We start from the raw sequence: 10,467 nt of genomic DNA, 5'->3' as shown, positions 1-10,467 counted from the left end.
TATTGTAAAATTATTATAAATATATATCACGGACTCATATTTTCACTTCTCTCTCCTTTGACTCATAATAAAGTATAAAAAAGACTATTGCAAATTCTACTTGCTAGTTTTGAACTGGCGAGTAAAAACCGAAAACTCGAAGTCCTGAACTGGCAAATTTCATATAATAAAAAAGAGAAATAATATATTTATAACATTTTTATAACAAATTTTAGGTGTCAAATTGTTACATGTTATTATTGTCGGGAGAAAATAGTAATTTTAGTGTTGAGTTGAAATTTGTGATAAAAATATTTTTAAACCCAGAGAGTCAGGCGGCCTTTTCTTTTCTTTGTTGATCCCCATTCCATCTTTTTCCTTCTTTCTTTTGGGGTTTTTCTGGAAAATAAACCTCAAGTCAATTTTCTTTGCTTAACTTGTTGCAGACTCCTCTTTCTCTCTTTTTCGGTCTCTGATTCATCAATCGACCACTCATGACTCTGATGACTTCTCCACCGTTAGATGTAATTCCCAAATCCACAACTCTCCCTCTATAAATAATCTTTTCAATTCAAATCAATTTTGATCCATAAAGTCACAACTCTCTCTTTCGGAGCTCCGGATCCGAGTACTTGATATTGAATTCTTTTGTTTTTTTTTTTTTTTGCAGCAACAGCAGCCTCAGCCGCAGCCGCAGCAGCAGCTGCAGCCGAAACAGGAGGATGATGAGATGTTAGTTCCGAACACCGACTTGCTCGAAGGCCCTCAGCCCATGGCAGGTTCGATAAGTTAAACGCGATTTTTGATTTTTAAAAGTATATATAAGGGGATAGTGTGACATATTGAATTAATCTAATTAACTCTCGAATTTTGAATAAAAAATGTAATTTTACGATATGTTGTTCATTTTCAATAATCCAAATCAATCTTGTCGTTATCGTTATCGTCGTCTTTTAATTTATAGTTTTTGAATAATCTTTGACATTTAGTCACTTCCTACTCCTAGACTTACTTTTTTTTTTATGAATACAATGAATCCTCATCCAATCCATTAAATTAAATGATCGTAACGTGGATTGTTTGATGACATTAATACGGCGTGCCTGCCACACGGTTATAAGTCACGTTTTTCATTTCTCACGATATAGTCCACAAAATGTGTAAAGGCGTAGCCTTTCAAGCTTTTATAGACTTACACCCCAAAGCAAATTGCACAAATGTATTTGGCATAATTAGGGGTGTCCACGGGTCGGGCTGGGTCACGTTTGTGCCCAACCTGGACTCGACCTGAAACTTTCGGGTGGGTGAAAATGGAACCCAAAACCGACCCGGAGTGCTAGTCAGATCGGGCGGTTCGGGACTCGTCGGGTTTTGGGTTCTATTGCTGGTGATCGCCGGATCCATCAAGATCTGGCCGGATCATGACGAGATCTCGCTGGAACTGGACTAGATTTGGACGAGATTTTGTCGGATCTGATGGGATTTCAAGTAATCTTTGCTGGAGAACTCCAAATACCGCTGGTTTTTGTAAGTTTTCGTCGAAAATCCTTCGAATATCGCTGGAAGTTTTTGGTTTTATGATCGGGTCGGGTGGCTTGGGTTTTGGGGGAGGAAACCCGCCAACCGACCCGAAGGTGTTGGGTTTTGTGGGCGGCGACCCGCAACCAACGTCGGAGTGGTCGGTTCGGCCAGTTTTCGGTTCGGGTTCTGGCGGATTGCTCGAGTTGGTCGGTTTTCCGGGTTGGGTGGATAGTCCTAGGCATAATTCAAGAAACTACAAATAAAACGAATGCAAAGGGCCACAACTTTGTAGCCACAAATGATCCTTGTCCCTCCATTAGACTTACTGGTGGGATCTTAATGGAAGTAGGAGATTTGATATTCGGTCTTTTTATCATAAGATTTGAAATGCAGCTCCTTCCACTTTTCCTTGGAAGGGCATTTGGAAAGCTAAAGTTCCTTAAAGGATGGCTTTTTCACGTGGACAACAGCTCATGGTCAAATTCTTACCTTGGATAACCTTATGCTTCGTGGTCTCCCTTTGGCGAATCGTTGTTGTATTTGCTACTGTAATGCGGAATCTGTGGATCACCTGTTACTCTTTTGTCCGATAACTCATTCTTTGTGGATGTATATGCTTTGACTGTTTGGGATTGATTGGGTCATGCCAGGTTCAGCGGCGGACTTATTATTTTGTTGGTATAATTGGCTTGGGAAGCATAGTTCTGATATTTGGAATTTGGTTCCAGTCTGTTTATTATGGACCATTTGGACTAAACGGAATCGGCGGTCTTTTGAAGATGAGGGGAAAACTGTGGTTCAGTTATTAGAGCTTTGCCAACGGACTCTCTTTAATTGGTCTCGTTGTTAGGGTTTCTCGGATTGCTCTACCCTTATGGATTTTCTTTTGTCTATTAGAATATGTTAGGGGCTGTTTCTGTCTTTCTGTTTCTTTTCTTCCTTCATTCACTACCGTGAACTCCTTGTATTTTTCTTGCTTTTATTTTATTAATAATATTCTCTTCTTACTTATAAAAAATAAAAAAAAAACTACCCAGCACAAACTCATAAAGATGTTAAACCATGTTTTAAGCTCCTGGATTATATTACAAAACATATTGCCAGACTTTTAGGAAAAAAAGAGGAACCGATGATTTTAATGTCTTCAAGAAGAAGTACAAAAGATTCAATATGTATTGTTTGATGTGTGTTTATTGTCTGATACTAACAACTATGGTTGCTAAGTGAATTGATGAAATCAGAGAACTATATATTTGCAATGTAGTCATTTAAGTTATTTTGGCTATTAGTCCCTTTTGTTGAGTACAAATTGCTACAAGGTTGAGGATTTTATTCTTGTATTATAATTTCTAGGTGATGCTTTCTCCAGAAATAATTGGGCCGATGGTGTTGATATTTTAAGTGTGTGTTTAGATGTGGATTAAAATTATAAATTATTTCACTATTCAACTTATTTTTGCTACTATTCATAGCCCCACTGCATTTTTTGGCATTATTCATGGGTCTCACTGTACTATTTCAACTAACTTTTACCTTTATTTACAGTACTTTTAGCAATAAGTTTTCAATTTTAGCAAAATAAGTGGCATCTAAACAGATCCTAAGGGTTTATATTTGACTTTTTATTTTTTTAATTAATTTGATTGAAGTATACCCTTTGTTTAATTGATCCAAATACTCTAAATGCATCAATTTAAATCTTTGTACCAGGCTCAACTAACACTAGTTATTGTATAATACAATTTTTGAGATGTATTATCTTAATTACTTTTGGCTTTGTACTTTTCTTTGCGTATGAATCGGAACTTGGTGTTTGATTAGGTTTTTTATGTGAATTGTTTTAGTAGCTCAAGCAGAAACCACAAGCACAGTGGAAGCTCAGGCCGTAAATGATCCATCATCTGTGAGGTTCACTTGGACAATTGATAATTTCTCAAGGCGTAATAGAAAGAGGCTCTACTCTGATGTTTTTTTTGTCGGAGGCTACAAATGGTATTTGGATCTCTCCATTTGTTACAGCAATTACATCCATATCCCTTACGTTGGCTTATGTTTGTTAACTGATTGTTATGATCTGCGTTTAATTGCCCTTGGCAGGCGAATACTAGTCTTCCCAAAGGGGAACAATGTCGATCATTTGTCTATGTATCTAGGTGTTGCAGATTCAACGAATTTGCCTTATGGCTGGAGTAGATATGCCCAGTTCAGCTTATCTGTTATCAACCAGATCCATAATAAATACTCAATTAGAAAAGGTATACTCTCTCCACTGTTCTCATATAGAAAATTGGTTTTTATTTAGTATATTGATAAAATTGGACACTACTGTGTTTTGTCCTTCTATGATCTTACTATCATATCCTGTGCTAGTGTAGAAGTACTTTGCATACTTGTTTTGAACCTTGATGAACATTTTGGAGAGGATTTAGGATGGTATCATACAAATTCATTTTCTGTGGTTGGTTGGGGCATCCGCTCTTGTAAATGGGTCATCGTATACTAAAGAGAAGTTTTTGTGTGGGCACGAGTGTTCATGAACTGGTGTGGCTTTATGCATCAAATATGGTAAGTATATTAGTGGTAGAAAGAAAACCTCATACAATTGCAACATTCTGTATAACAATGCCGCCCAACTGTTTAGGATGCATTGCTCCAATGTCAATGAACTGTGATTTGATCTGCATGCCTTTGTTTATTGTCTTTTCTACCAATTGTGAATGAAAAAGCATTGTGTCCTCTTGTCCACTTCTTTAGTGTACTTGGTCTCACCAATATTGCCTACAAGACCCACTCAAAAAATATCCCTAACCCAATATTGAAATCCTAAATTAACTTTGAAATGAAGCAATGCAACAAGAATAATAATTTTATTAAGGTGCTGGTGCATTTACCTTTCAAATTGCAAAGATTGAGGATTTCTCTACTTTAAAAAAAATTATGAATGTCGAGGTTTTTCTCATGTGTTCAATAGTAGACCATTTGTTGTCGTTGATTTGAGTCTTTTGATGGTGAAGGTTGTTGGGCTACTAGGTTGAGGGCAGACTTGTCTGAGTTGTTGCCTTGGTGGAGGCTTCATTGGAGGAGAGAGCTGGACATTTAGGAGCTGATGAGATTGATTAGATTTTTGAGAGTAGAGGGGGACAGTCTTCTTTAATGTGCATCCACTATGGGAAACTGGTGGTTGTAGCTCTTTGTTGTTGTTGTTGTTTTTTTTTTTTTTTTGGGAGGGATAGATTTTAAAGATATTTAGTAATGAATTTATGCGACATTCCTAATGTCATTGATTTTACTGATTAACACCTGTGTGTGTGTGTGTGTGGATGGAGCTTAAGGATGTGTTTCCGCTTGCATGCACAATTGGATGGATCTGAACGATATGTAGTGTAAATAAATTTATGCTGCATTCTTTTGTCATTGGTTTAAGTAATTGACACCTCTCTTTCTCTCTCTAGATGGACCTTAAGGATATGTGCGTGCATATGCATGTGCATGTGTGCGCACAATTTTTATTTCTTTAGACCATTACTGTCTTCAAACAAAGCCTTGGCTTGTTTGTTGTTAGTGATTGGTTTTGGTGGGATGACTTCAAAGTAGTTGCCATAAATTGATATAAAGTTTAAAACTTCTTCCCTTTGGTGGCTTCATTTTGAGCATTCATATCACTAGTAGTTGTGAAGTTCATGGATATTCCAATGGAGGGAGGCAGCTTCACATTGTCTAATATTCATTCAAGGTCCAGAATGTATAAATTACTGTTCTCCCCCATCTTTGGAGGATAATGTCCCTCAGAAAGTGCAATGAATACTGCCATGTTGCTTTCTGATCATTTTCCTATTATCTTGGAGTGCGGGTTTATACAGAAGGGTAGGAGTCCTTTTGGGTTCAAAAATATATGGTTAAAAGCTGAGAGGTTTATAGACAAGGTAAAGATGTGGTGGGATTCCTCTAATGTTCATGGCTAGTTTTGTACTTATGAAAAAACTGAAAGCACTTAAAGTGGATCTAAAGAAGTGGAAAGACAAGGAGTTCGGTAATGTGGTAGGGAAGAAGAATTGTTTATTAGAGAGCATCCAGATGCTGAATGTGATCGAGGACAAAGACCCCTTTTAAATGCTGAAAGACTAGGCAATTGTAGAACTTGAGTAGAAGATCTTAATGGAGGAATTAAGTTTTGAGGCAAAAATCTTGAGCACTATGGATTATGGAAGGGGATAAGAACACTGTTTTTCCATCACCATATGCTGTTTATTTGTGGATGGGGAAGTGTTCTCAACTGGCTGGAATTAATGCAAAGATAGTACAGTTTCATCAGCATTTGTATGCTGAAGATGGAGTTAGGCGCCCTTTGTTGGATGGGTTACATTTTTCAGCTATTGATGAAGAGGAGGCAGGTTGGCTTAGATAGACCAAAGTTTGGATAGTAGACCGAGGATTGGCAAGTCAGGGGTATTGTGTGAACTAGATTGGGAAAAAGCCTATGATCATTTAAATTTGGATTTTCTCATCTATATGTTGTGATGGTTTCTTTTCAGTGCTGCGCGAGGGAGGTGGGTTTATTATTGGTATATTTACTCTTTTTTTCTGTACAAGTGAATGTTAGTCCGAGTGGTTATTTCCACTGTTTATGAGGTCTGAGATAGGGCAACCGGGGATTATATTTCGGGATTCACACTTAGGAATTCATATGATACTGTGTTTATGACCTAACATCTACTCCTGTGGATGATATGTTAATAGTTTGAGGGGCTGAACCAGAAATGATGTGGCATTTGAAATGTGTTTTTGTTATTTCAGGCTATTTTAGGTTTTAAAGATAATCAGAATTGGTCTTGGTGGGCAACGCAGAATGTAGAAGCATTGGTAGATATTTTGGGACGTAAAGTATCGTTGTTGCCTTTCACATACTTGGTTCTCCCGGCTTTCAATGAAGTTATATTACTTGTCAAAAAAAGGGGGGGGGGGGGGGGGGAAGGAGGTGCAATATTTCAAGGGTCAAAGAGCAACTTGGCCTGACATTATTTACATCGGGTTGTTATAAAGAAAATTAAATGAAATAGAATAACATATTCTCATGCTAGCTGGATCCCTAATCTGATAAATCCCCATCCACACTGATACTGAATGTGCCCAGCCGACTTTCAATGAAGTTATATTACTTATCAAAAAAAAAAGGGGGAGGAGGTGCAATATTTCAAGTGTCAAAGAGCAACTTGGCCCTACATTACTTACATCGAGTTGTTAAAAAGAAAATTAAATGAAATAGAATAACATATTCTCATGCTAGCTGGATCCATAATCTGATAAATCCCCATCTACATCGATACTTAATGTGCCAAGCTGACTTTCAATTAAGTTATATTACTTATCAAAATACAGGGGGAGAAGTGCAATATATCAGGTGTCAAAGAGCAACTTGGCCCGACATTATCTACATTGGGTTGTTAAAAAAAAGAAAAAAAGAAATAGAATAAACATATTCTCATGCTAGCTGGATCCCTAATCTGATAAATCCCCATCCACTGCTCTCCAACCTCCTCACTTCAAATGCAGCAAGAAAAATCCAACCCACCATTATCCTGCCTGTTTGTTTCAAAGCCTCCCCACTACCTGCCCCAAAGGCCAGGTTCTACTCTTAAATGTCGCTTTTGTCTGTTTCACCACTAATAGGACTTCTCACAACCACGTTGCAACCACTCAACAAACACTGTTTTTAATTCATGCTCTCATTGTGGGAATTGTGGCTTAGAGGCTGTAGCAGTGGTGATGGGTGGTCTTCGATGAGAGTAGTGGTGGGCTTGGCACATTAAGGCAGTGATAAATTTCCTTTAATTTTGTCACAAAGATCTAAATGGGGGATGGGTGATTGGGTTAAATGCAATGGTGATTTATTTTGTAGAATGGATGGTGCTGATAAGTTTTGACAATGGTTGAATTTTGATGGCACTGAGATGAGCTTGATAGTGTAGGATTGGTTCACCAACAATTTTTTATAGGAAAGGCAAGACAGGCTTGCACCTTGATGGTCTTGGCTGACTTTTTGATTGAGGATCTAGTTTTAGCTTCTTCTCTGTGTTTCTTGCTACACATGTAATTTGATTTTTATTTATCAGTGTTCTATCTTTTCTTTTTTGTATCTTCTATTTATTGCGTGGAAATTTAAATTTGTGACATTTCTGTGGATAATAGTGTATTGAGCAAGGAAGATTTTGTCTTAGAGGTTAGTTGCAAGATTTGGTGCTGTCTTCTTTGTTTTACTTTTTTTGCAAGAGCCTAATAATCAAGTGTTCAAAATTTTAAATGTGTTGAATTCAACCAGAATTTACCCAAGTCTTTATTTTTATGATCTGATGATTGGATAAATGCACTTGGAAGCCTTCAATGTAATGCTTTTTAAAATTCTCTACTTTTGAACCACTTAAAAGATTCTAATTTCTAAGTGAAGTATGTATATATGGCATATGTACTTGTGCTCTCTCTCTCTCTCTCTCTCTCTCTCTCTCTCTTTATATATATATATATATATATATATATCTGTCTATATATATATATATATATGTTTGTATATAATTTCGATAATTATATGAAGTAAAGCACCATAGAGACAGTGACTTGGTGGGTTACATAACTAATTTCAGTATAGCTCATTAGCAAACCTATAATTAACTGAAAAAAAACAGATATTGTTATATAGTAACTAAAGCTGAGATCATGGCATGGTGACAAGGTTTGTGCATGACAAATACGTTGAATGTAATACCAAGACATTTAGGATGCCAAGGACAAAAAGTAATGATTATTTTGCGTGTGATGAATTTACCTAGGTTTTGAGAGCCCTCTCCTAGGGTAGGGTTGTGCTTTTTATTTCAAATTTTATCCATAGTGACAGTTACCCTCCTTTTGCATCTTGCAGAAACACAGGGCCAGTTCAATGCACGTGAGAGAGATTGGGGTTTCACTTCATTCGTGCCTCTTGGTGAACTTTATGACCCTGGTAGAGGTTATCTTGTGAACAACACATGCATAGTTGAAGCTGCCGTACGTAGAGTTTTTAACAAGTACATTATCAATTTGTAAAATAAAAGTCAGTTAAAATTCTACTATAGACAAGCCCAAACAATATATAATGACTATGGTAGTGTTTTGAAATCTTCCAGGGGGCTAATATTTGTTCTATGTCAGTAGAACTGGCATACAGCCATGTCTGGTTATCGTTTGACTCATGCTTAACCAGCTTATGTATTGGATTGGGTTCTAGTTTACACCATTTTGTTGGTTCATAATGATGTTTTCCCGGTAAGTAACTTTTTCTTTTTTTCTCCCTTTTGACCTTTGACAGGTTGCAGAATCTGTTCCCCGGGCTCAAACCAAAACAAAAGTCATTCCTTCCACCCTAGAGGCTTCTATACAAGAAATGACTTCTAATAAGGAAACTGAATCCAATGCTAAAAGGGGATATTCAAATGGGGTGTATGCCGAAAATCCTCAGGAGAAAGAAGACTTTGCAGAAGCTACTTCCAAGGACCAAGAGGGTGAAAGCACCCAGACAGACTCTGATCCATTGTTCTCATTGCTTTCTCCTGATTTGAGAGCAACATGTTCTCAGTTGCTCTCAAAATATCCTGAGACGATGAAGGATGCTAACAAGTGGACACTGTCTCTTAGGGGCTTTCTTTTGGGGCAAATTGGGTTTGTAGTGTCCCAACTGCAATCAAAAGGCAAAGAGAATTGTCTAGCTCTTCCCCTTGATGACTTCCTTTCCACACTGAGTGAGGTCGAGGGCTTAAGTGTCAATGTCGGCTGGTTAAAGAGCCGTGTCACTGTATTAAGGGATTTAAAGAGGGCAGGACCCTCTATTCATGCTTCCTTGTCCTCACTCCGCGAGTTGAGAGCTAAAGAAAGCTCTTGTATCAACAAAGTGAAGGAAACAGTGTCAGCTTTAGAGGTACACGGCACTTCAATCGCTCAGCTTCAAGTGGAATTGGCATCCAAGCAAGAAGTCAGTTCTGCCCTTCAAGCTCAGTTGGAAGATGTCACAGTAGAACGCAGTTCTTTGAGGAAAGAAATTGAAAAGTTGGAAGGCGAGTTAGGAGCTCTGAGCCACCCAGACTTCTCTTTTGAAAATATTGGTTTTCTCACAAACATTATTTAATTTTCAAGTTGTAATATTTTATGGTCTTAAAAGGCTACATGATTGTATTATAAATTTTTCTATGCTTTATTCAGTTAGAATATTAAACTTTGCTTGCATATCATGAACAATAGAATATAAAGTAACTGAATAAAAAAAAAACTTTGTTTCTAATGATTATAACATCAGTTTAACATCATGGAAACAAAAGATATTTTTACAAGATTAAGCATGGTATTTCTTAAGGTGAGCTCTGCTAATGGGGCTATATGCCTTTATACTTGCCTAATCTTTCAGCCAATAATGTCAACTCTGATGTGCTTCTTCCACTATGTGAGGTCCTTCCCATTTTGGGGAAAATTTGTATTTGGCAGCTCCAGCCACTTCTTGTATATGAGGAGCAGTTTTCCAAACAAGTTCGAGGGTATGTTTGGTAATTATTTTTTTTATCAGTTGTCTGTTTTCAAGGGCTATTTTCTGTTTCTAGTCACAAAAAACTTGTTTGGTAAGCTCAAAACTACCATTTTTGTTTCTAATTTATAAAGAAAAATGAAAACAACCAAAGGGCTCTTTTCAGTTGTGTTTTTTTAGGCTTGTGAAAACACGGGAAAAACATGTCATTTTACAACTTTAGTGAACCAGCTCTCTGGTTTGAACTGTGCAACTAAACTTACTTTGAATTTTATTTATTTATTTTTTTCTCTTTGCCGCTACTTCACATAATTTTTTCTCTCTTGGCCGCTACTTTCTACTAAAATTTCCCACACAAATCCTGCTATATATATCTTATTTTTTGCTACGCTTCCAATTCATCACAGAGAGACTAGAGAACGAAACCA

The 10,467-nt window shown here is 37.1% G+C and overlaps 1 protein-coding gene across 2 annotated transcripts; it reads left to right on the top strand.

The window, feature by feature from the left end:
- Positions 1 to 292: 292 nt before the first annotated feature.
- On the top strand, positions 293 to 9,802 carry LOC142615676 (uncharacterized). Of its 2 annotated transcripts, none has more exons than XM_075788433.1 (6): positions 293 to 503; positions 650 to 758; positions 3,345 to 3,492; positions 3,598 to 3,755; positions 8,411 to 8,535; positions 8,837 to 9,802. In XM_075788433.1, the coding sequence occupies exons 1-6, from the start codon at positions 474 to 476 to the stop codon at positions 9,647 to 9,649; spliced, it is 1,383 nt and encodes a 460-aa protein (XP_075644548.1). In that variant the 5' UTR covers positions 293 to 473; the 3' UTR covers positions 9,650 to 9,802. The 2 variants fall into 2 exon arrangements, with proteins under 2 accessions (XP_075644548.1, XP_075644549.1); XM_075788434.1 differs by having other exon boundaries at positions 317 to 503; positions 3,348 to 3,492.
- Positions 9,803 to 10,467: the final 665 nt, after the last annotated feature.

This window comes from Castanea sativa, chromosome 11 (assembly GCF_040712315.1).
Source record: "Castanea sativa cultivar Marrone di Chiusa Pesio chromosome 11, ASM4071231v1".
Classification (NCBI taxonomy): Eukaryota; Viridiplantae; Streptophyta; class Magnoliopsida; order Fagales; family Fagaceae; genus Castanea; species Castanea sativa.
This window is presented reverse-complemented; position numbering and strand designations above follow the sequence as displayed.

Excerpts from the sequence above, each read along its gene's own strand:
- LOC142615676 (XM_075788433.1), top strand. The coding sequence starts at position 474 with ATGACTCTGATGACTTCTCCACCGTTAGAT. Across the intron at positions 504-649 it reads TGACTTCTCCACCGTTAGAT|CAACAGCAGCCTCAGCCGCA; the intron begins GTAATTCCCAAA and ends TTTTTTTTGCAG. Across the intron at positions 3,493-3,597 it reads TTTGTCGGAGGCTACAAATG|GCGAATACTAGTCTTCCCAA; the intron begins GTATTTGGATCT and ends TGCCCTTGGCAG.